Source organism: Borostomias antarcticus (assembly GCF_949987555.1).
Source record: "Borostomias antarcticus genome assembly, chromosome: 1".
Lineage (NCBI taxonomy): Eukaryota > Metazoa > Chordata > Actinopteri > Stomiiformes > Stomiidae > Borostomias > Borostomias antarcticus.
This window is the reverse complement of record NC_140234.1, coordinates 49,172,515-49,199,180: the sequence shown is the minus strand read 5'-3', so window position 1 is coordinate 49,199,180 and position 26,666 is coordinate 49,172,515. Positions and strand designations below refer to the sequence as shown.

Below are 26,666 nucleotides of genomic sequence, written 5' to 3'. Positions count from 1 at the left end.
CCAACCAACTGGGAAGTAAGTGTGTGACTGGCACTCATACAGAGTGTGTGTGTGTGTGTCCTACCTGTTTCTTCAGGACCTCAATGTGAGGGATGCTGCCGCGACAGTACGCCTCCAGGATGAGAGCGAACTGGACAGTGACGGCTGGCATGTGGATCTCTGATCTGCAGGGGGAGCCAGAGTTACTACACAGTAGCATTTACTCCATCCAAATCACTTATGTTGCATTCCTTTTGAATTGGAAATGTTGGGATTCCTGAGGTTGAAAGCAAAATCGTCATCAAATAAGTCACCTGAACTTGTGTTTCCATTTTATTTGGGGTATAATATCTACCCTGACATCAACGTCAGCTGCTGAAGTGAATCAGATGGCTACTCCGCAGTTCAACAATAAGTGAAAGTTGCAATAAGACTGTTTATTAGTATTGTGTCTCATTAAATCAGTTGTACACACAGTACTGTCCACATTCTATCAGTGGACAATGCTGCTACGGTGTTCAAAATAGCATAATTCATTGTTATCATCTGGCATTGCTAACAATGGCTAACTTAGCTAGAACTACAAAGTTGGGGCTAAAGTGTTTTTTTCGCGTTGTTTCTGGAACGTATTCAACTAGGATACGACGTCATCCCAGGCACCAAATCTGGAGCTCCGATACAACAGGAACGTAGAATTACATATCCTCACAACATCTACTTATGTTGTAATTACTTCCAATTCCTTCTCAAATCAATTCAACAAACCTCTCCATCCATGTTAATATCAGTATCTGTCTGTTACCTGAGGTGCCAAAAGAGGAAGTGTCCTATCTTGCGGTTGCCCTGGGCTCTCTCCAGCAGGAAGCGGGTCAGGGCACAGTCGTAGTACGGCTCGTATCTCAACACCTGCACCAGCTGCAGCAGGTACTGAGACAGCTCCTCGTCACTGGGGGTTAGAAGATTGTGGTTATGTGTTCTACCTCAGCTAGATCAAGTGTAAGAACCATCTGTGTGTAGGTGTGTTTGAGTGACTGACTGACTGACTGAGTGTGTGTCTGTGAGAGAATGAGAGTGTGTGTATGTCTTTTTTTTATTTATTTATCCATGTCTCACTGTCCCCTGGACAAAGCTCTCGACCATGGGAGATCATGCCTTCTCTGTGCTGGGGCCCACATATGTGGAACCAGCTCCCAGAAATGATTAGGGACTTGGACTCTCTTGCTGCCTTTAAATCTACAGAAGCCTTAAGACTCACCTGTTCCACCCTGCCTTCCCATAGGGCCCCGCAGGCTCTAAGGTGTGTGATTGGCTGTGTCGATTTTTCAAACACAGCTATGGTACTGTCTTATCTACTTCAGTTTATTTCTATAATTATTTGAATTATTTATGGTTATCTGAATAATCTTTGAATTAATATCTTATTCCCAGTTTTGCATCTTTTAATCACTTTGGCCCTAATTTCGCTTTTTAAATTCCTGTGCATACTGTTGTTCTCCTGTCTTAGCCTATGGACCTATTGATTTGATTGTTTTTATCTTTGCCTGTAAAGCACCTTGAGTGTTTCTCTGTAATTTAAAGTGTGCTATATAAATAAAATCCATTATCATTATTATAATTGTGTGTGTGTGTGTGTGTGTGTGTGTGTGTGTGTGTGTGTGTGCGCGCAGCCTACCTCATGTCTCCCAGGCAGGCCACGGCATACTCTCTGACGTACTGGTCAGGGTAGTTGAAGTCCAGCAGCTCCAGAGCATCACGAGGACTCAGCTTGGGCCAGATCTGCAGCAAGGCCTGGAGCTGTGTGTGTGTGTGTGTGTGTGTGTGTGTGTGTGTGTGTTTGTGTGTGTGTGAGAGAGAGAGAGACCGAGAGAGAGTCCAGTTAGTCAATACTAAAAATATCAGAGATATGCATATGTATGTAAATAACCACTAAATCGACATGTTATGAGCAAAAGATGACATTGTGCCAACTGTGCGCCGCTTGAAAGAATTGAGTTTAGAAGGACCAATTAGGCTACAGTAGCATCTACAACTAAGCACAAGAAAGGGGGATTTCATAGAAACAATACACACTCATCATATATTCTATATTATATTCTATATTTCTTAGCTTATCCTTTTTTGCACTAGCATTTTGTAATCGCTCTTTGCACTGTCTCCATGTTATGCACCACGACTGAAAGCAAATTCCTAGTCTGTTGAAAAACTAAATGGCAATAAAACGAACTCTGATTCAGAGTTTATTCTCCTGATTTCTTCTCCAAGCGAACCTGGGCCATGTCGTCATGTTTGCTCCATTTGACGGAAAGCAGCAGCTTGGGCAGTGACTGGGGGAAGTTCTCCCTGCAGTCGTAACGTAGTGTCCAGATCAGGTCCTTCTCGTTCTCACACAGCTGCGACAGCGGGTCGCGCTCCATGATCTCCTTCAGCTCGATGTGGAACTTCTTACCCCCTCGGCCCTGGGCAGGAGAGGAGAGGTAGAGGAGGTGCAGTGAGGGCTAGTGGCCACAGAGGGCAGTAGAGGATAGACAGAGGTATGATTTGAGTCTTAATGACGGGGCCGGATGGGTTATTGTATGTTCAGAGGACTTTCTGTTGCTAGGTTGAGTGGAGTGTATGCGCCTCTTCTTCCACACACGCACGCACGCACACACGCATACACACGCACACACACACACACTCCATAAACAAATTTGTACACAAACAAAAACATACTTCGCAGACCGTCATCCACTGCACTGCCGCACACACAACCCCATCAGAGGACATGTTCTGGAAAGCTCTCCACATCACGTGGTGTTCTAGAACATTCTGTGTGCCGGTTCCAGGGAGAGGGGTGAGAGGGGAACAGCGGGACTCGTCTGATCTGAGACACCGAGCTGCCTGGGAGGAGCTCAGTGTCATGACACCCTGCCAAAATCATCCAGCACTGGGTTGCCCTGGAAACCGGTCTTGGCGATAGCGTAGTCTCTGACGCAGATTGCGTCTTTCCCGCTGTTCTCAAGTGTACAGTGTGTGTCAAGATTTGTCAGAGTATGTATTCACGGGTACATGTGAGTTAAGACTGTGTGTGTGTGTGTGTGTGTGTGGGGGGGGGGGGGGCGCGTGTGTGTGTGCGTGTGTGTATGTGGGTTCATGTGTATGGCTGGAACTCACTACCATTGGAGCGCAGTCACTTGCTCCGGCGATCTCGGCAGCTTTCTCCAGTATCTGTAAATGACGCGCACGCACAAACACACACACACACACGCATGCACATGCACACACACAAAATCATTGCTAGACCCTGCCACTGCATATGCAGTCTAAGCATGTTTAATCTTTATTAAAAGTTGCCTGTTTAATGAGAAACTCCACAGACTAATCATTCATACAGTAACACTAGCCACCTCTCTGCGATGACAAGGAGAGATGAGTGTGTGTGTGTGTGTGTGTGTGTGTATTGTGTGTTTCTCAGTGTGTGAGGGTGAAGGCTCATTTATTCTTGGTAACAACCACGTCGTACCGCACGTCTCACGACCAAACCGACACCAATCAGACGTGTGCATTTATGGTTCGGAGAAGCCTACGTGTCATCTCTCTATGATAACTATGCCTGGTTTGTTGACATTTTGTGCTATTTTTTGTGTCCGATTGATGTAGTTTTTGTCTGACATTTTTGTCACACTTGTCTTATCTTAGTAATGTACCATAAGGGTGAATGTAGGTTGTGTATCTAATTCTGCATGAGTGAGTGTCTGTTGTAAAAGAATACATGTTTGCACATGCGTGTGTGTGTGTGCGTTTATGCATTTAGCCCTTTGTGTTTGAGTGTGTGTATGCATGTATGTGCGTTTATGCATTTAGCTTTTTGTGATTTGAGTGTGTGTGTGTGTTCTGACCTTGTCAAAGGCGGGGAAGATGATGGGTTGTGAACAGTACTCTGTGAAGTGGATGTGGAGGGCTGTAGCGTTCTCAGTGTACGGGTTGGTCTGGATGGTCCCGATGGGGTTCAGCATCTCTTCAAGTTCATCTGAGGAACACGTCCACGCGCGCACACACACACACACGCACGCAAGCAAGCACATAAGAATGCATATACACATGCACACAAGCACAGGAAGCAAAAAAACAGTGTACCAAAATGATTGACATGAACAGTAGAAGCCTGGTGTGTGTGTGTGTGTGTGTGTGTGTGTGTGCGTTTGTCCTCACCAGGAAAGGAGGACCAGCTATGCAGGATGATGTCTCCAGTCTTCAGCTGTCCCTTGTAGTCAAACACCATGGTGTTCACCCAGGCTATAGGGTAGTGCTGGGACAAGAGACGCACAGTTATCTATGACATGAAACGTGTGTGTTTGCGTGTGAGAGTGAGTGTGTGTGTGTGCATTTATGTGTGCGCGTGTACGTGTCTACCTACCACTTTGCCAGCCTTGCGGATGGTCTGGTACTTGTTGGGGTGGGCGTTCTTGGTGGACTTCTGCTTCTTCACCTTGTCCGTGATGGCGTAGACGGCGAAGCAGAGGCGGGCCATGCGCGGCAGGTCGCACACGGCGATGTCGAACTCCAGCGTGGCGTTCCACACGTGCTCCGAGCGTCCGCTGCTCTCACTGCTCACCGCCGGCTTGCACAGCAGCTCTGTGCCGTGGAAGAGACCCGCCCGCACCTGGACCTGGGACAGGTGTGTGTGTGTGTGTGTGTGTGTGGGAGAGAGAGAGAGAGAGAGAGAAAGAGAGAGAGAGATGTGTGTGTGCGTTTGTATGTGATTTTAAAGTGTGTGTGTGATGTGTGTGAAACGTGTAAGTGATGTGTGTATGTTTGTGAGTTGGGGGAGGACGGGAGGGAAGAATGATTTATTTATATTAGGGCTGTATGTTTATGACAAAAATGTATACAATGCCTACTAATTTGCCTGATACTGTAATCACCGGGGAAGAGACAAGGCGACGTCACAACATTTTACAAGAAATATTATTATAATAAAAATAGCCCACGTAATGCTATAAACAATGTAGTTGTTTTTTAAAAACCAGCGTCCGGCATTATGACAGTTTAAAACCGTGTTGCAAATTTTGCTGATAACGCTGCAATCCCCCTCTCCAAGCAGGAGGGGTCCAATAACGTCCAGCCCCCGCACCCCCCCCCCCCTTCAGTGCTTCTCCTTCATTCGCCTTAGCTGCCATATTGGTCAGTCTGACGTAATGATGGGTGCGGATGCGGAAGTGCCCGTTGCCTTTAATGTTAAAAGTTTGCTGTAAAAACACCACTTCAAGAACCAAAATAGTCAAAATAACAGGCTGAATACACTATCGGGGTTACAAACTCATCATTACCAGACTCCGATTGTTTTTCACTGCCGTTTTTTTCGCGTTTGGAAATACATGGGAGTGAATGAGCCATAGTTAGCTGTCAGCTGCATTCACTCCGATGTATTTCCAAACGCGAAAACAACGGCAGTGAAAAACAATTGGAGTCTGGTAATGATGAGTTTGTAACCCCGCTAGTGTATTCAGCCTGTTATTTTGACTATTTCGGTTCTTGAAGTGGTGTTTTTACAGCAAACTTTTAACATTGAAGTCAACGGGCACTTCCGCATCCGCACCCCAGACTGACCAATATGGCTGCCAGGTGAATAAGGCGAATTGTGAAGAGTTGAACTGGGTTTGGAGGAGTGTCAGCTACAGTACCTGCCAGAGATGGACTTGTGCCAGTCTTGACTAGCCGCCTCCTGAGGCGATCACATCCTCATCGCCTAGCAAGTATTTCATGCTTGACACTCTGTACAAAATTCCCATTGATGACTTCGGGCCGTTTTTATTCACCCCCAGGTGAACTCAAACTCTCCCACAGCGCTTCTTTCCACAGGCAGTATGGCGAGTGTGGCGCCGAGGAGCAAACCGCAGACCACGTCATCCAGGACTGTCCGATATATCGGACACCCAATGAAATGCATGGCCTGACGGTTGTGGATGACGAAACGGTGACATGGCTCTTGGAGGTGTGCCTGGATATATAGCCCGGGTGACCCCTCACCCATGTTCGGGGTGGTAAAAGGATAGACCCATCGGCCCCGAGCCTGGGGGGGGGGGGAGTGAAACATCTACACCCAAACGAAGAAGAAGAAGAAGATGGGGAGTGCCAGCTACCTGCTGGAGACGCTCAGCTAGACCTTTAGAAACCTTGACTTGCCACCTACTGGGACGACCACAGCACGCACAAGGGAATGCCTGTGATTCGTCAGCGCGCCCCGATGCACTCAGCACAAATTTCTGTTTTTGTGGCGCTCATGCTGAGTAGAGCTGTGTAAAACCAGGAATTTGTGATTTTTAATGCAGTGGGCGACTCGCGATAATGATTCATACACAATTAATTGTGCGTGTAATCTAGGCCAAAATGTTCCAGAGCAGGTTAAACATACTCTTCTCCCTTGAATCAGGCCATTTAAAGATGCTTTCATCAACCACTTGACTCCAAAATGCATTTTTAGGATATGGTCCACAAGGGAATCGAACGCACTTTGAGGTTGCAAATGTCGTGGTCAAACAGTTGGTTTTACTGACACACACGACAGGACACCTGATGGCTACAGTGGGGGGGGATCAGGAGGTCAGAGGGTCATAGGTCACCGTGGGAGTGGTTAGTTACCTTGGCAGTCTCCTCTGCATTCACCTTGCTGCCTCTGAGCAGGACAATCTTAAATGGATTGGGCACCTCCCATACACATTTGTGCATTTGCTGCAGAGAGAGAGAGAGAGAGAGAGAGAGAGAGAGAGAGAGAGAGAGAGAGAATGAGAGAGAGAAAGCGAGAGAGGAGACAGGAGAGAGAGAGGAGAGAGAGAGGAGAGAGAAGCAGAGAGAGGTAAAAGGAGAGAAGGGCAGAAAAAAACTGTTTTATTGAGCAAGCAACAAGAGTTGCATGAATTACTCTAAGAACAACACACAGCTAAACGAACTCAATCTTCCTCTTCACACCAGTTCACACACACACACACACACACACACACACACACACACACACACACTCACACTCACACTCACACTCACACTCACACTCACACTCACACTCACACTCACACTCACACTCACACTCACACACAAGCAAAGGTGAGAGGGTCAGACTTGTGTCAAGCAATGGATTTGCAAGGGTCAGCAGCACTTGGCAAAAAAAACACCATCACATGACTGGCCCTCTGCGCAAGCTTGCTAATATGACTAAACCCCACACTTCCTGCTGCCCACTCAGTGAGTGTGTGTGTGTGTGTGTGTGCATGTTTGTGTGTGAGACATGTATGGATGTACTTGTAGACATTACTAGTAGCCTATATGTGGATTTTGAATCAATGTGTGTGTGTCCATCTTTATTGTGCGTGTGTGTGTGTGTGTGTGTGTGTGGGGGGGGGGGGTTGTTGTGTGTACGTGCCTGTGTGTGTGCGTGTGTGTGTGTGTGTGTGTGTGTATAATGCTGTGGCTTCCACTGTACCACCAAAAGAACACACTGTCAAACCCTCCTCCTGCTGACCAATAGGAAAACCACTTGACTTAAGCTAAAGCTCAATGGAGGAAGCACAGAAGAACTGGTAGTCCAATGGGACAAGTAGCTTCACTTCTTCTTTTGTGTGCAGTCCTCCTTCAACCACAGGACCTCTCCGTCTGACCACCAGTGTTCTCTGTTCCCATCTGTCTTCTGATCCTTCTCCTCCTTCCTCTCCTTCTCCAAACCTCCATTTTCTAACTTTCCTTTCGCGCGAAATCACCTCACCGTTGGTTTCACTCTCCCTCTCTTCCCCGGGTTTAAAAAGCTGTTATCTTGGTTAAGTTCCTTCCTATCCTCGTCTCCTCACCTTCATCTCCGCTGAGGTGAACGACCTGGACGAGTATATTTTCAGATCAGTGTAAATGAATTTCATCTGTATTGATCCGTTGATGATTCACCCCTGTGTTATTTGCTGCCCTACCAAAACTATGCATCGCTGTGGGACGCAGCATCGTCGCAGCGGGCAATTAAGCACCCGGGTGACCTCGCTAACGAGCACGTTCCAATTAAAACTCGGCGTGCGAGGGCTCATCAAAGAGTTAGGTCAGCGGGCACCTGCGGAGGGCGGCTAGCCATGTCTGGTGACAGGACGGGAGGAGGGTGGAGGGCACACCTACTCTAGAAGCATTACATCAGGCATTATAGGCTGTAAAGCAGTCTCTCTTTATCCCTCTTCCTCTCTCTCTCTCTCATACACACACACGGGCTGTGGACTGACCATGGTTCCCCTCCTCTTGGGGGGCAGGGGTAAGGGGGGGTTGGAGGTCTTGCGGTTGACCACGGATCCGATGATGGAGATCTCCTTGTCGAACATGGCCTGGACCGAGCTGACGTGGACCAGGGTCAGGTGAGGACACTCACTAGCCCGGATGTACTGGAGACACAGAGAGTGCACCCGTGCACGCACGCGCATACGCACACACACACGCACACGCGCACACACACACACAAAATATGTTTAGACAATACGTTTACAGACACAGATAAAGCAGGCAAACCTAGTTATGAAAAAGAACCCTTGTCTAATGGTGTGTGTGAGTGATCTTGGACATTGCCCACAGGGTGTCTGCATCATAGTTCTTGGAAAGGGTACATCTAAGATCCATCCCTGCAGGCTACAACAGTCACAGCGCCTGCTTCAATGAACACACACACGCACACACAAAACGCAAACGCACACGTTCCAAGAACCAGGAGAAATTACTAACTATTATTAATGGGGCAATAGTGCGACATCAGCTGATTGTTTCTGGGCCAATGAGTCAAGAGTTCCCGGCAAAACACGAGACATTCCTCCTCCCTGTCCCTGTCACGAACACGGATGACCTTGAAACATGAGACGCCGAGGGGACGCGGCGCCCCGGACCGTGACGGCCAAGGAAGGTTCACCATGTAGGACTTCAATCAAGGAGCGACAGTTGGTACCCAGGGGAGATTCAGAGCATAACGTAGGGGTTGTGAAAGCAACTGAGCTTGATGGAGGAGGGGAGGACAAGTGTGCGTGTGTGTGTGTGTGTGTGTGTGTGTGTGTGTGTGGGGGGGGGGTCAAGGTCAGCTAGGTAATTTATCTTGTGACGTCAGATTCACAGACGTTCGATCGCAGGCCCATGTCTCCCCTGGACTACCGCTTCCCTGCCCCTGTCACGGTTCCCTTCACTGTATTCTCTGTTAACGTGGATGTCCCCTCTACTCTGTACTTAACGGTAAAAAACTGTTTCTGGGCCCCCCCCCCCCCCCCTCGATCGCGGAGATGCACGCGTGTGGGTGTCGCACACGATGGCGGTTACTCGGGGTGTAAAGGCTGCGAACTATAAAGTCTTTAAACTAAACGACTAAACAACTTGAAACTAAACAAGTGTTGTGTTTGTTGGGACTAGGCATCCCCAACGACACAGTTTGATCTGTGGACGTCGGCCACCCTACCTTGTAGTGGATCAGGGGGTGGTCCCCGCACAGGAACTCCAGCTTGCTGCTGACCCTCAGCACGTACTGGTTCCAGCGGCTCTCCTCGTCCCCGTCCTCCTGCGGGTCCTGGGCCGGCCTGTGCGTGGTCAGCCACTTCCTGAGGGCCTGCTCCACCAGCTCCTTGGGAGTGGTGTCGGGGCTCACCTTCAGGCTGGCTGTGTCCTGGAGGAGGAGGGAGGGAGGGAGGGAGGGAGGGAGAGATCGGCATTTCAAACTCGAAAATCGATCATCGAAGTGACACTATCCACGTGAGAGAGAGAGATGGAGAGATGGATGGCTGAATGGAGGGATATGTGAATTCATAGGAGGATGATGATGACACTGGGGTGTCTGTCTGCTGCCCCATAGACTGGCCTTAATACAGAATCACACCCAACCAGAGTCATCTTAGGCCTCATTCAGCTAGAGAACCCCTCCCCCCCCCCCTCCCCACCACACACACACACACACACACCAATGAGCTCAGATACGGTAGCAGCTTCCATCTCGCAGAGCCCCAATAAAACTACACATCTCTCTGTCCCAAGGTCCATCCAGAACCAGGGACTACCCTTCCCAGCTGCACCGCTGGGCTGTACACAGCCTGTCCGCTCTTAATGCCATGGCAACCAAACACTACACATCACCTTGCCCTTGGCGTCGCGGTCCAAACCCGTCAAATGGACTACTGTAGTTTTAACATTTTACTGTGGCATTTCTGCTAGAACTGAAGGCTGGTACATGACCGGTAAGCTCAACACAACTACTACTAGCATTGTAAGGCAACAATTTAGAGAATGCAGACCAGTTTAACATGTGATTTTCTTAACAGATCTTTGCATATTGAGTTATGTCTTATGACTTATGAGAGCAACTGAGAACCCATCCGATCAACGGGGCTGAGGCAAGCTTAAAAATAAAAGAGCTACTGTCTTTCCTGTGTTTAATGTGTCTTGGGTCCTAAATAGGCTTTCTATTAATGACCACCTGAGAAGAGCGATGCAGATGGATGGAGTGTGCGTGTGTATGTGTGTGTGCGCGTGTGTATGTGTGTGCGATGTTGATCTGAACTGATCTGTTGATGTTTGTTGGGATCCCACCATCCGTCTCAGGTTCAAGTAACACAGTTTCTATGCAGACCATCACAATGATAGAGAGAGAGAGAGAGAGAGAGAGAAAGAAAGAGAGAGAGAGAAAAAGAGAGAGAGAGAGAGAGAGAGAGAGAGAGAGGGAGGGGGGTGGCTACCACTCATTTTGATTAGAGTCGAGAGGGCCCTTGGGTTTGTGTGAGTGTGTGTGTGTGTGTGTGTGTGTGCCTGTGTGTGAGGGGTCCTGACTCCCAACAAGGATGGCACGACTGTGGTGGTGGTGGTAGTGACCCACTTAATGCCGTCTCTCTGCCAGTTAGCTGGGCACAGTCACGTGACACACTTCCTAGTGGGAGCATGCCAACCCTGAGCAGGAAGAGAGTGTGTGGGTATGGGCCTGTATATCCAGAACATAACAAAGATTGTGTTTTTATACATAAGGGATCTAAACACACGTGTACGTATGTGCATGTATGTTTGTGCGTGTGTTTAGGTGTGCACACCTGTGAAGCTAGTTCAGTCATTTGACATCAGGTGTACAGTATGTACACTACATACAGTACATCGCATCCATTTGTTCAAGCATATGCAGTGCATGTGTGTGTGTGTGTGTGTGTGTTGCCCTAGTTGTTACCTGGGACTGGTCGTAGTGGATGGTGACTTTCACGCTGCCGTCGCCGGCCTTGTCGTTGACCCAGTCGGCGCCGCCCCCGGTGTCCAGCTGGGGCGAGAAGCAGGCCTGCAGCCACTCGCTCCACGTCATCGTCTGCACCCGCTGCATCTTCTCCTCGCTGATGCGGAACATCTTGCTGCGGAAGTCCTTCACCTCCTGGTCCGGCAGCGCATCCAGCTCGTGGAGACCTGGGGGACGAGCGCAGCGCCTCGTCAGCGACGACTCGGCGGTCCCGTCGCGGGAATGTTGTAGCGCAACGCGGAGGCGGCCTACGGACGCCCGTAACGTTTCGGGAACAACTACGTGACCCACTCTCGTAGACGATTCGTGGCGCTGTGAGCTTTGGATGCGGACCAAAACGCCGTGGCTATCGCGAAAACCCTGATGGCGACGCGTCTGCTGGGCTGTTCTGTAAATGCTGCAGAGGAACGGTAGAAGCCGGTCCAAAAGTGAGTCCCGCCTCTTCCGTTCTGCTACAACAGCTATACAGCCCCACCAAGCCCAGTCGGGCCTACGGTTAGAACCCCCATGGTAAGATAAGAACCCTCTACGGTTGGGATCCCTAAGGTTTGAACCCCCATGGTAAGAACCCTCTACGGTTGGAACCTCCACAGTACGCGTCCGACTGTGGGGCCACCAGAAGCCTTCGTACGCACCACAAGGTTCTATGATCCTGCTTTATGAATCTGAATGCGCTTCATCCCTACATCTCATATCATGGGGGTCTATGAACATTCATAACCGTTCATAGGCAGACTGTGCTTCAAAGTGCTTTCTAGGGATTTACTATGGACAGGACACAAATGAAGTTAAACTCCCAAATTTGCACTTTCTTTTCACAGTGAGCTCCTTATTTTAGAGACTTTACAAGCACTCATAAAGAATGCATTATGAGTCAGACCCAGTGAAATCCAGCCTCTGAGGACACACGTTGAAAGGACACTTCACAAGCCTGCCGTTGACACTCCATAAACATTCAAACATTACAGCTGTGAAGGTCAGGGCACTAACCCCCATGTAACACGCCTCTGTGACCCTCGATGCTTGCGGTTATTATGAATGCTAACGAGGGGTTAAGAATGACAGAATAATGGGGAAATAAAGCCAAGTCTATTGTTTTCATACAGAGAATATTAAATGCCATTGCGATAAATGTAATTTGCAGACTGATGATATCAGACAGGGGGAAAGGAGATTTTTTATTTTCGGAGCTCCTGCAATGCTCTGGCTAATGAAAACAGCATGTTGACATTTAAAACCATTAAACATTCATATGGCCCTCAGCACTCAAAGGATGCCTCTGGACTGCATTAGCTGGAAAGAGTGAGGGAGTGAGGGAGTGTGTGTGTGTGTGCGTGTGTGTGTGTGTGTGTGTGCGTTCCTGCATGCGACAACAGAACATTTATGTCCGTTACGGGTGTGTTCATGTTCATGTACTGTATGCGTCCATCTGTGTGTGTGTGTGTGTGTGTGCGCGTCCATCTATGGGGGTGTGGCTGATCAGGCTGTTGCCTCCGGCTGCTCTTCTCGAGCACCGCTTACTGACAAAAGCCTTTCAGAGATCACATATGACAAAAGCGGAGCCAAGAGGGAGAATATCAATATCGGCCAGGTCTCCTTCGATTAGTGTCAGCGGCTGCTCTCCCTGTGAAGAAGTCTGCTTGGCCGTCAGCCTGGAGCCCCCCCACGGACCCCCGCTATCTCTGTCCTCAGCCGGCCAGGGCCTCGGGCCAACAGGACAGGCTGTGTGTGTGTGTGAGGGACAGGGAGACAGAGAGAGACAGAGAGAGAGATAGAGAGAAAGAAAGAAAATGAGTGTATGAGCATGTGTGCATCTACAGTATAATAGTGTGTGTGTGTGTGTGTGTGTGTGTGTGTGTGTGTGTGTGTCTATCAAGCTAACTGACAAGACCGTTCCTACCAGGGATTCCTACAGTGGTGGTCTGTGTGTGTGTGTGTGTGTGTGTGTGTCTCCTCCACTCATGCAGGGCCGTTCCGCCAGCAGAGATAACGCTGAGTGACGTGTGATCCACCACAGGTGGAGGAGGCCGTCTATTCAAACCCGATGCTTCTTCATCTGATGTCTACGATGGTAGACAGACGACATTAAACATCTGGTGATAAGACACAAGACAGGAGGCAAGAGGATAGCAGTTTATTGGAGATGGCGGTAATGAGTGTGTGTGACGTGTGTGTGTGTGTGTGTGTGTGTGTGTGTCTGTGCGCGCGTAAAGGAAAAGGGCTCATCTGTATAACTTATCAACATGTACTATGGAGTCGGGTTCAAATCTCGGGACTGACAGTCAGATAAGACCTCCATCCTTCCTTTCTCAAAGGGGGGGGGGGGGGGGGGGGGGGGTCATATAGGTCAAGGGTTAATGTGTGTGTTCGCGCACGCACCCTCTGCCTTGGCGCTCGCAATATCGTCGGCACTTGGCGGCCGGGGTATCGGACGACGCGTGCGAGCGGCGACCCCTCCTCCCCTCCTCACCTTTCCCGATGAGCACGCCGATCTTGGAGTCCAGCAGGCGCTCGGCGCGGCCGCAGTTGCGTGTCACCAGCCGGAGCACGGGCAGGAAGGGGCGCACGTCGCACAGCCGCCGCGTCTCGTCCTCCAGCTCCTCGTGCACCGCTGCCTGGTTCACGCACTCGAACATGTGACCCTCCATCTCCCCCAGAGAGGGGAACAGCGGGTGTAGCTGGGCCTGCTTCCATAGGAGCTGGTGGGGGAAGGGGGGAGGGGTAGAGAGTTTGAGTTTCAACACACCTTTTTATTACACCATCGGGGGGGGGGGGGGGCAGGCAATCATAGAGTAAAAGACAGAACGGATGGTCATAAAACAGAGAGAGGGAGAGAGGGAGAGAGGGAGAGAGAGAGAGAGAGAGAGAGAGAGAGAGAGGGGGGGGGGGGGGGTACTGAGGACACTATGGAGACGAGAGATGAGGTGGACAGCTAGTTTTACTAGAGCTACAGAGTTGAGTGCTGAGAAAAGGCTACACTACCCTTCTCACAATATTTTCCCGACCTGAACTGCTGCTGAATCTGCCCATATCATCTCTCCTCACCGTGTCTTTTGTTCTGATCAACACAACTACATTCCTTGTATGAGAGAGGGAATGAGAGAGAAGCCCTTCCAGCCAAGCACCAGTAAACATTCAGGATGGGTCAGTAGACTGGCCCAGCCCAGCTCCAGTAAACAAGAAGTAAGTAAAGTAAAACTTTTGTTGCATAGCACCTTTCATACAAGATATTCAGCTCAAAGTGCTTTGCAACAGGGAAGTTACTTGCAGAGTGCTTCACATAAAATAAAATGAACATAAAAGCAAGGAAAATAAGATGGAGGATAAAAATACAACAAAAAGAAGAGGAAGATGGGTCAGTCACCAGACCAGTTCAGCTCCAGTAAACATGGAGAATGGGTCAGTCACCAGACCAGATGGTCTCAAAAAGATAATGATCAGAGACCGAGGGACAGTCAACTCAACCTGAGGAGACGCAGCCATCACTGTTGACTGCATGTACTCTAATCCCCCTGCCATCTTCATCTGTATTTCGCTGTATTCAACTGGCACACACACTAACGTGTGTTGTGTTTTATCAGTGTAGCAGTTTGATTTAACTTTACCTAGGACTACAGTAACGTCTACTGACATCAGTGGCAGTATGCCACTGATGTGGCATACTGCCTACATCAGTATGCCACGGGCCCCAGTGTGAAGAGTGTGAACAGGAGACTGAGTCATATAATGTCATATGATTATAGAGCAGCGTGTTTGGATTGACTGTGAATAAACAGGATGACACAGGTCCAGGATGAACCAATCAGGACATGAATCATATTCTCTCAGACCAATACTGGCATGAATCATGGCCCTATGGACCAGTCAAAGGGTTGGGTGTCAATTCGTGTATGTGCGTTATGTCTCAGAGAGAGTGCTTGTGAGTATGTGTGTGTGTTTTAATGTGTGCATTCATTGGTGAGATGCATGAATGGAGCAACAAAAAAAAAGGAAATGAAGAAAATGCTATATTAGCAGTTTCAGTTGTAAATGCATAACATTGATGCTTGTTAACATGTTTCTTTAATAAAGAAAATTGAGCAAGTTCACCCCACAAAAATGTCACCTTTTCAAACTCTACTACTGTATTGTTAAAATAATTACTGTACTGCATGTTTCATTTCACCACATTGCTACTGAGCCCCAGAATGTAACTGTCAATTCTCATGGTATCACCTTGACTTTGGAGCCAGCTTCTCAGCAGTAGTTCAAGTTACAACACGTTCGGAACTACATTTTGGTCAGAGTGCCTTTACAGATTAGATCCATCTTTTTACATTCCTTTGGTGGGGGGTGTCGGTGTTCCTCCTTCTTGCCTATCAGCAGGTGAAAAAATCTACCTGATATTGTAGTAGAATAACTCAAGTCTGTTGCAACGTAGCCGCCACATGAATTCAACATGGATAATGCCTCTCTGGAAATGATGTATTTCTACATTAAAGGTCAGATTAACTGAAGATATGTTCAGAAAACTCTCTCTCTCTCTCTCTCTCTCTCTCTCTTCCTGGAATAACCCTCAGGGGATATGACGCAATGTGTTCAGAACTTCTAAGAACAGAAGTCAGAAGTCATAACTGGCTTACAAAACTCAATCATATCCACTCCTGTTCAGAGGAAAAAAGATATCTACCAAGACCCCAAAAATACACTCTCTAATTCTTTATTTTCGGACTAATATTATTTTCATTATTACTGCGTCAAACTGTAGCTCATATTACTGTGTTGTACTACTTTCAGATGATGATCAATTACCATTACGTAACAATACAAGCATACTAATGTAGTACTATGTACAGCAAAGTAATGGTAAGGATGATGGTGTCTATATAGGATACTGGTGTCTTTATAGGATGTTGGTGTCTATATAAGATGCTGCTGTCTATATAGGATACTGGTGTCTATATAGGATACTGGTGTCTATATAAGATGCTGCTGTCTATATAGGATACTGGTGTCTATATAGGATGTTGGTGTCTATATAAGATGCTGCTGTCTATATAAGATGCTGCTGTCTATATAGGATACTGGTGTCTATATAGGATGCTGGTGTCTATATAGGATGTTGGTGTCTATATAGGATGCTGGTGTCTATATAAGATGCTGCTGTCTATATAGGATACTGGTGTCTATATAGGATGTTGGTGTCTATATAAGATGCTGCTGTCTATATAGGATGCTGGTGTCTATATAGGTGTCTATATAGGATGCTGGTGTCTATATAGGATGTTGGTGTCTATATAAGATGCTGGTGTCTATATAGGATGCTGGTGTCTATATAGGATGTTGGTGTCTATATAAGATGCTGGTGTCTATATAGGTGTCTATATAGGATGCTGGTGTCTATATAGGATGCTGGTGTCTATATAGGATGCTGGTGTCTATATAGGATGCTGGTGTCTATATAGGATGCTGGTGTCTATATAGGATGTTGGTGTCTATATAGGATGCTGGTGTCTATATAGGTGTCTATATAGGATGTTGGTGTCTATATAGGATGTTGGTGTCTATATAGGATGCTGGTGTCTATATAGGATGCTGGTGTCTATATAGGATGTTGGTGTCTATATAGGATGTTGGTGTCTATATAGGTGTCTATATAGGATGTTGGTGTCTATATAGGATGTTGGTGTCTAGATAGGATGTTGGTGTCTATATAGGATGCTGGTGTCTATATAGGATGCTGGTGTCTATATAGGATGCTGGTGTCTATATAGGATGCTGGTGTCTATATAGGATGCTGGTGTCTATATAGGATGCTGGTGTCTATATAGGATGCTGGTGTCTATATAGGATGCTGGTGTCTATATAGGATGCTGGTGTCTATATAGGATGCTGGTGTCTATATAGGATGCTGGTGTCTATATAGGATGTGTGTGTTTATCTGCGTTGTGTGGGCCCTGTATGGAAGCCCTTCAACTCCTTAAAGCCTATATAGGTTCATATTGTTTTTATGCCAACTCACTATCCCCAAAACATCTACCTCCTTCTGTCCTTCTGTCACCCTCCTAATTAAGTACAGACACTCTTGGCCTACATGTATCCCTTTAAAGATCCCTTTAACAGTGGCTAGTATTCTAGTGTCCAGGCAGGTGCATGTGGTGGCCCCTTCCTTCATGTCCTCATTTCTCTGAAGCTCTCCCTCCTCGGTCTGTCTCCACGCCTCTCTGTCTCCTCACACATTTAGCATTTCTACCCGCATCTCTTCATTTCTCCACAAGCAACATACAGTATACCATAACATTAGCATAATTCAAAACAACATATAGTATACCATAACACATTACCATAATACAATACATGGTCTAATACAACAACAAACAGTATACAATAACACAATGCCAGTTAAAAACAACAGCATCAAAGACAAACAGCTTAGAAGAAATCAACATATTCAAGGAAATCACTTGTGAACAACCATGACCTTTGACCCCATTTCCCCCTTTTGCCCCAGTTTAATCGTAACCCTAGCCACGCAAGATGGCATGAGCTACTAGCGTGCTGTGAGCGAGCCAGTGGGTGTGGCGGTCCCCAGACGGGACATTACATGTAGTGTGGCTCCTGCAGACTGATGTCTATAAGACGAATGTCTATAGCCTTGATTAAGACTCATGTCTATAGCCTTGGTTAAGACTCATGTCTATAGCCTTGGTTAAGACTATTGTCTATAGCCTTGGTTAAGACTCATGTCTATAGCCTTGGTTAAGACTATTGTCTATAGCCTTGGTTAAGACTATTGTCTATAGCCTTGGTTAAGACTATTGTCTATAGCCTTGGTTAAGACTATTGTCTATAGCCTTGGTTAAGACTATTGTCTATAGCCTTTGTTATAGCCTTGGTTAGGACTAATGTCTATAGAATCGGTTATGGAGGGACTGCAGCTCTGAGGCTGATATCAGATGTGACATGTGAGACTATTAAAAGTAATACACTTAGTAAATGAACATGTCACACGCAAAACTAGATGCACTGGTCACTCTGTCACCTGCATGCTGATCCACCCATCCATCTCATACACCCTCCCCCTCCCCCTCTGCACGCACGCATGCACGCACGCACAGCTCCCCTCCCCTGGACCTACCAGTTTGATGTGCTGCATGGTGGCCTCGCGAGGCACGGCCATCTGGATGTAGATGCCCGTGGGAAGCAGGAAGTCGACGGTGACCAGGTCCTCTCCGGACGACGCCAGCTGGGAGTGGGCCGCCCACATATCCAGGAGGTCCGTCATGGCGGGAGGCATGGCAGGGAGCGCCAGCCAGCTCAACCATAAGGACCTGGGGGGGTGGAGAAGAGAGGAGAGGGTGGTTAGGGAAAGGTGAGCGGCAGTTTACAGCCATACAAGAACCTCCAGCATTAGACAAAGTTCTGGGTCCATGTCCACCATGAGAGCTCATGCCGGAGTTGGTTCATAAAGGACAGCGACTGTTATCTGCAGAAGGACCTGGCTCTGACTCTCCGATCCACCTAAACAGGCCTAGCCAGATTAAAACAGGCCTGCAGTACCCCATCTTCCCCTGCAGGGGGAACCGTGTCTGAGGCCAGCGTGGCTATGCTTAGGTTGGCGCCAGTCCTCAGAGGAATGCCCACTAAGCAAACAGCAGAACAAAAGGTCAGCTGCCCCTCCGTCCCAGCCTCCCTTCATCCCCTCATCCCTGACCCTTCATCCCTGACCGTTCATCCCCTCATCCCTGACCCTTCATCCTCTCATCCCTGACCACCTGCTCCGTGAGGCTGCCAAAGTGATTATCAAACAGGACCGGGAGAGGGGTAAATTTAGTCTCTGGTTCAGAAGATCTCCTGTGTGTCAACACAGATTTGGCAGAAATGTGGCAGGTTTGTGTTAAATGTACTTGATAGAGGGAAATTATGTTTTAGGTGCCAGGAACTGTACAAATGCACAGAGAACACACGCAGTGCAGTGGACGAGAACACTGCTGTACGTACATACGTACGTACGTACGTACACACACAAACACACACACACACACACACACACACACACACACACACACACACACACACAGCACTGGTAAGTGCTTCAATAGCTTTTGGTAATAGAAGCACAGGCTAGCTTCCATGTTAGTTCCATCTCACCACAACGCACAGTGTGGCCTTCCCACTAAAACAGCTGGTTCCTGTGTGTTAAGCGCTCCACTACACCACAGGTCAATCTCCATTTTGGCTCAATATCAGTTGGTCATTAACCCCCCTTCCCATTGCCTCTAATGGTGTTTCCCCTCCATGTTAAGTGGCTGAGTGAGTGGTAGATGGGAGTCTATTTTGGCTCTGACTAATGGGCCCGTATGAACGCAGTATCATCGTCCATTTGGAGACTCTACCTCAAACACTTAACATCATCAGGCAACATGCAAAATACTGATGGGCCTTCAACCGCTGAATCAGGCTCTGGGCCGACTCTCTCTTAAAGAGACAGGGAGGATAACTGAGACTGGGAAAACACACATGCGCTTGTCAGACGTGCCCCGGTCCTCACAATGCTGGCAGAGAGAGTGACGTCACTCAGGTGCACGGTTACACACATGAAAGGACACCCGACACCCCGGCGTGTCAGCGCGGAGCGATGACAACCCGCCTGATCAAGGCCGTTCTGAGACAATGCTACACACAAAAAACACAGACGCGCACAGACGTCTACCCCGTCTTCCACGACGAGCGTGGGATAGAGTTTTAGCTGCCTGGGCTGCGTCTGAGGCCAACACACACACACACACACACAAGGGCGAATGGGGTCATGGTGAGCACGGTGGCAGGCAGGTCTGATGCTGCATCAGGTTTCACAGAGAGAGAGAGAGGGAGAGAGAGAGAGAGAGAGATTGATCGCAATCACATCACTAGGGATGTGTGTAACTCTGAACCTGCCAGGCAATAAAGAGAACAGGGTCACACACCCACTCACACACACACCCTTTGGGAAGAGACAGGGGTACAGTGCAGCATTGGGACACGGGGTGTGTTCTTCACATGTAACTAACTGCAAAGTGTAGAGGGAGCGAGGGAATTTGAGTGGGATAGCACGAGTCCCAACAGATGTACACTTTCCAAAACACCGCAAAACTATAGGCCCAAGTCTCGCACAACAAAGAGATTACCTGAAACAGACAACAAAAGCACACACCCACTGTCCTGACAGTTTGTTGTTATTTTTTTAATTTTTTAACGTGACCATTTTGGTCGGTGAGAAAGGGAAGAAAGTCCGGTTGCCTTGGAAACACCGGTCTACAAATCTTTCATGCCCAAATGCATTATTATCCAATGCTACCATCCTTCTGTAGATCCACTCACTGGTTGACCCTGTACTCTCCTTTACAATGGGACGTGTGTGTGTGTGTGTTTGCGTGTGTGTGCATGAGGTCATCCTTTGTGACTAAGGGACCCATGACACTCTGCTCTAAAAATAACAGAGTTGACAAAGGGGCTCTAACCCCCACCCCCTCTCTCTTCTCCACCCCTCGTCTCTCTGCCCTGCTATAAATACAGTATGGGTGTGAGTTGATCCAGACACACACACACACACACACACACACACACACACACACACACACACAAAACCAGGACAAACTGAGTCAGCGCTTCTGACTTTCTGCTAGCTGAGTAAGAGTGTATATATGTATGTGTGTGTGTGTATATATATGTGTGTGTGTGGGTACCACATCTAAGGTCGGTTCCAAGGTCCCCGGTGGGCAGCTGCATCGACGCCAATGCCCTAGACCCCTACGGGGAATATGAGGGTTGTGGGAATATTAGGTGTGTAACAGTACTCAGCTCGCGATACGATATGATACATGATATTGGGTTCACAATATTGGATTGGAAAAATAGTATTTTACTCGAAAAACAAAATGCAAAAGAATGCAGTTGTTTGCCCTATAGCTCCATTTTGTAATTTGCTTTATAACTTATCAAGCATATCAGAACATAATTGATTTAATACAAGCACTGATCTGCATTCTCTCGTCTTTTTCTACTACGGATAGCCACACGGTCCATGATAATATCCTTTACTTCTGTGCTGAAATAGGCAGTACACTCTTTTGCCATCACCAAATCCTAGTTTCGGCGTGCCACTGAGCGTTCTTTTATAGCCGTCTACAGTTGATGAGCTAATTACATCTGAGATATGTGTTGGAAGAAGTGAAAATCCCAGATAGAAATGAGCTTGTTAAGTCGGTCCGGGATGAGCCGTATGGAGAGCAGGCCCCCAGAGGTCACACTGATCCATATTGATCCACGCTGGGTCTAATGGTGACACATGCACCCATACCTTCCCCTCCAAAGACCCAACTCTCCTCCTAACAGATGGGAAAGTGACTGTACAAACTGGAAGGACGATGGATGTGCCAAGTGTGTGTGTGTGTTTGCTGTCAGTTGAAGGATAGCATGCTGTGTGTTAGTACAGAACTGTCATACGAGCAGTGTGTTTGTGTTTTAATAATAAAGCAGTGTGTTTGTGTTTTAATAATAATAATAATAATAATAATAATAATAATAATAATAATGGTCATTGAGCATGTGTGTTTGCTTGTTTGAGTGGTCAGAGAGTGGTATTTGTGGCAGCTCTGTAGTAGGTTACAGTGTAAACACTGATTCATCTGTTGAGTGTTCGGTAACTTTGACTCACACTGATCCTCTGTTATTATTATGACTCAAAATGGGACCTGACTTGACAGGTGTGTGTGAGGGGTGTGTGTGTGTGTGTGTGTGTGTGTGTGTGTGTGAGAGAGAGAATAGGGGGGGTCACATCCTCCTGCTTTAATAGAATTTTGAAACCCTCCCACGGATGGAAGGGTGACTGTGGGAGTGAGACAGGAAGTGATGACATCCAGAGGAAGGAAGGCCTGACATAAAACAAACAGTGATAAAAAAGGAAGTAATTCCTGAATACTGTAGGTTCAGTACTGTACCCAAATAACCAGCACATTAGACATATGCATGGCTCTAAACATCTTCAGTTAACACACTTTGGTGCATTAATAAGCAGCTTGCATATGTGCTGGAGCTGCTTTTTATGTGCTCAGACCACCGTTTGCTTTACACACACACACTCTCTCACACACACACACACACACACACACACACACACACACACACACACACACACACACACACACACACACACACACACACACAGGGTTTCACAGACTAGTCGACTATCAAACCACTAGTCGACCCCGTGCATTGCAAAAGTTTGTTTATTGGATTTTTTGCCATTGGGGGCAGCTGTGGGTAGTTCATCTTCGTTGTTTCATCGTTTTGTAATTTAAAAGATGAAAAAATAAAATAAAGATTAAAAAAAAAAAGTTTATTGACCATTATTATTGTGTAACAATTGCGGTATTCCCGCGATGAATCGAGTAGTCGACTATATTAGGGGAGTGGTCGATGGCTACTAAAATTCAGTAGTTGTGTCTGCTCACCTAGCACGCACACACGCGCGCACACACACACACAGCTCATCTGTGGCAAACAACACCATCCCATGTTTTATTTGGGGGCAAAGTGGCACAGATACAAAAGAGGCATTAGGCTGTAAACCCACTGAGCAGGATATTGGATTTAGCACTATCGCTCTACCACCTCTCTCTGTGCCCACTCTTTCTCCCTCTGCCAACTCTTTCTCTCTTCCTCTCTCTGCCCACTCTTTCTCTCTTCCTCTGTCTGCCCACTCTTTCTCTATGCTCCGTCTCCCTCCATTTTCATTCTCTACGCCTCCCCTCTCTTTCCCTCCCCTGCTCTCTTCCTGCTGCCAGTCAGCGGTCCATAAACCATGTGGAGGTATGAGCAGCCAGTCAGCAGAGCATAATCCTCTTAGCCCACTTCTGATATTAAAGGGAGAGAAAGTACCATGCACGCTACACTGTGACATCATAATGATGCAGAGATGGTGAGGCCAAGTAAAATCAAATCTTAATTGACACGATAAAGCATTGATTGTGACATGCCAGAGTATCACTGAGACATCAGAAACCTGGAAATATGACATTGTAAGGTATTTTCTATGATGTCATAAAGAATCCATTCTCTCCAATCAAGACAGCCCAGACACCATCACTGACATCATAAAGAAAGCTTTGGTTGTGTGAGTGACATCATAATGAATCCATTGTAACATGATGGCATCAAGCTCCTCATTCAGACATCCTGAATCCCTTACTGTGACCTCATAAAATACTGACCACCTGTCACATTGTTTACAATCCATTCAGACACCGAAGGTCCAATTTGTGTAACTAGAATAATTGTGATAAATAGTTACTCACTTCTGTTACTTTCTGCAGGGTACTTGATGGCAATGGCACCAGGGGACACTTTTAAATCTGTTGCTAGCCAGCGGGATGAGGGCGGACGGACGCCCCACCATGGTCAAGGGGCACCGAGGGCTCAGTGGGCCACTATCACTGATATATGAGGATTCTGGTAAGGTATTGAAGAGTCAATGTCCAGAGAGGAAAGTAGATTGCCGGAACTGAATTGTAGATCATATTCAACATTTATTCAGTATAACAGTATACAGATCTGGGTCAGTCACAGAGAAACGCTTTGGCATTCAATGTTCCCTGATCAGACAACATGGTATTCAGTTTGTCCCACCTTTATATAGTCGGTGGTCTGTACACATAGTTTCAGTCCAATGGTTAGAGTTCTCTCCAACTACGACCTTATACAGTAAACTAGTGGGCAGTGTGCTTCTTATGGATGTACACTTAATCTCCTCCAGACACCTGACCATAACCAACTAAGGCATGTAGGCTATACAGTATGTTCTTGTGCTGAGAATAGCTAAGGCACTTGAGACAGAAACACCTCATCAATCACTTGGCAACTAACCACCGAGACTTGGCATTACACTTCCGGGTAGCGGGGACGCACAGATCAAGTCATGAGGTGGGCGAAATGTTCGGTTTGAGATTGGACCAAACACTCTTCATCCAGACCAGTCAAAGTCCTCACTGTTACATCATAATGCATAGATGACACCATCAGTGTGATCCCATGGTGATAACATTCAGACTTTACCATGGCATTGTTAAAGTACTCCTGTCTCTAGCCCCCTTCTGTGCCAGGCTAAGATGGCCTGCTGTGCCAGGCCGGTGGATTGATGGTTAAGAACAGGCACTGCCACTTATAGTATTGTGGGTGGAAGGAGGGAAGGAGAGAGGGATGAGGGGAGGGAGAGAGGGATGAGGGGTAAATGTCAGCAGACCCCTTTCATGGCTCGGTGCAGCTTGCTCTGAGAGCACATCGTAATCCTCCAGACGCTGCTCGTTAATGGCAACAGTGCATGTGCATGTGTGTGTGTGTGTAGACATGTGTACAAATAGTATGCGTGTGTGCGAGTGTGTACAAATAGTGTGTCTGCATATGTGTGTGTGTGTACAAATACTGTCTATGCGTGTGTGCAGCCGGCGTGTGTGAGTGTATGCATGTGTGTGTATACGTGTACAAATTGTAAAATTTACATTTGTGATAGCTTGCGATGGAAATCCTGTGGGTTTGTGTAAGAGTTTTTCATCCCTGCAATATTTGTGCGTGACAGTGTGTGTGAATGACAGTATGTGTGCGTGTGTGCGCAGAGATAAAAGAAGTCTTGTAATGACGGGAGACACCATATGGCTCTATAAACAGCATGTGGGGCCATAGCAGATAAGGCTGAATAATAGTTGTATTGTTTGTATTGTACTCTGCACTTCAGACTAGCTTGGTTATCCCTAGTGTCCCACACAGATTGTGTGGTCATACTGTGTCAGTGTGTGTACAGTATATTGGATCAGTAAACAGTATGTAGACAGTACGTCCTATACCAATGTGCTAATGAAGGATAGATTCAACACTGAGCACTCCAGAGAAAATGCTTCAGAACATGCTGCAAATACTGAACATTCACCCTTTCCTGTATATTGTGTGTGTGTGTGTGTGTTGTGTAATAACAGCCTGCCACATGCTGTTATAACACACATATGCCACATGCCCAGAGTCATGACACAGCGTCAATAGGGTTTGGTAACGGAGTGTTGGAGAGTGAGAGAGTGTTTGTGTGTGTGTGTGTGTGTGTGTGTGTGTGTGTGTGTGTGTGTGTGTGTGTGTGAGTGTGTGTCATATCCGTTCTGAGCCACTATTCTGGCATACTGGCATACCAGCTCAGTGGCTTTGTGGTTAGAGTGTCCGCCCTGAGACTGGGAGGTCGTGAGTTCGTCCCTGGCCGAGTCATACCAAAGACTATAAAAAAAAAAAAAGGTACCCGATGCCTCCCTGCTTGGCACTCAGGGCTGGATTGGGGGTAAGTCCCTGCGACATACTAGCGTCATGTCCAGGGGGTGTACTTGTACATCAAGCTGCCTCACGCTAAGGAAACAGGAGATAGGCTCCTGCCCTATGGGCCAATAGGCTCGATAACCAGTTCTCAAGGCTACTTACTTACTTAACCTGGCATACTACCCCTCCCTCTGGGCACGTGTTTGAACATCACACACATTAATCTCCTGAAGAACCAGAAGCCAAAACCCTCCCCCCTCTCACAGACAGACGGATTTGCAATCATGTGTTTGGCGTCTACTCTGGACAGAGTGGCTGCACTTGAATTGAACCTAAAGCCTCTGGAAGAAAATTCAGGTAGAGAGACTGGAAGAGAGAAAGAGAGACTGGAAGAGAGAAAGAGACACTGGAAGAGAGAGAGAGAGAGAGAAAGAAAGAACTAGAGGAGAGAGTGTCTGCTCACTTGGGAGAGATGATGGATAGAAAGTAAGAGGAGAGCGGATAGATGAACGATGATGTAACGGAGGAAAGAATGAGAGAAGAGAGGATGAGGTAAACGGAGAGAGTAAGTGAGAGGGAGATAGAGAGAGATGAGGTCAATGAGGTCGGAGTAAGGGGGAAAAGGAAAGAAAACACATGGTGTGTGCGTGTGTGTGTATTAAACGGTTGCCATTTTTACAAAGGTCTGTTCATAGGCAGACACGACAGAATTGTTGACATCCTAACCATGGACGTATCATCTACCCTCCACCCCTCTGTTGTAGTACATAAGAACCCCCCTGTGAAACCATCAATGTTCCTATGCAGTGATCCCCATATATTTTCAAAGGTGCATGCAAATTCACTGGATGTCCTTGTGATTGATGAGGACCACAGTGAGGTGTTCCTGTTGGAAGTAGGCTGTACTTCTGATTCTAGTTTAGAAGAAGCATTTCTCACTTAACAGTTTAAGTACCAGCCACTGGTACAGGCCATTATACAGTTAGGCTACAAATGTCAGCTAATTGCGTTCATATTTGGCAGCCTGGGCCATGTCCATAGGTTAGTAGTCAGAGGCCTGAGGATTATGGGGTTGGCCAAGTCTGAAGCAAAGCAGACTGTTAATATTGCTCAATCTCCTCCCTTATTGGCAGCCGCTGCATTT

General features: G+C 47.3%; 1 protein-coding gene across 1 annotated transcript in view; it reads right to left on the bottom strand.

Annotated features, from left to right (window-relative positions):
• Nucleotides 1-26,666, bottom strand: part of pik3cb (phosphatidylinositol-4,5-bisphosphate 3-kinase, catalytic subunit beta) — a 55,960-nt gene that overhangs the window by 8,606 nt on the left and 20,688 nt on the right. Inside the window, exons 3-16 of the mRNA XM_084446975.1 lie at nt 18,333-18,525; nt 13,686-13,914; nt 11,156-11,382; nt 9,413-9,616; nt 8,208-8,363; nt 6,601-6,690; nt 4,376-4,627; nt 4,171-4,267; nt 3,858-3,988; nt 3,136-3,186; nt 2,247-2,435; nt 1,652-1,773; nt 782-925; nt 65-164 (exon numbers count right to left, since the gene is read on the bottom strand). Coding sequence (XP_084303101.1) covers nt 65-164; nt 782-925; nt 1,652-1,773; nt 2,247-2,435; nt 3,136-3,186; nt 3,858-3,988; nt 4,171-4,267; nt 4,376-4,627; nt 6,601-6,690; nt 8,208-8,363; nt 9,413-9,616; nt 11,156-11,382; nt 13,686-13,914; nt 18,333-18,491 — 2,151 coding nt within the window. The 5' untranslated portion in view covers nt 18,492-18,525. The remainder of the gene's footprint in view (nt 1-64; nt 165-781; nt 926-1,651; nt 1,774-2,246; nt 2,436-3,135; nt 3,187-3,857; nt 3,989-4,170; nt 4,268-4,375; nt 4,628-6,600; nt 6,691-8,207; nt 8,364-9,412; nt 9,617-11,155; nt 11,383-13,685; nt 13,915-18,332; nt 18,526-26,666) is intronic.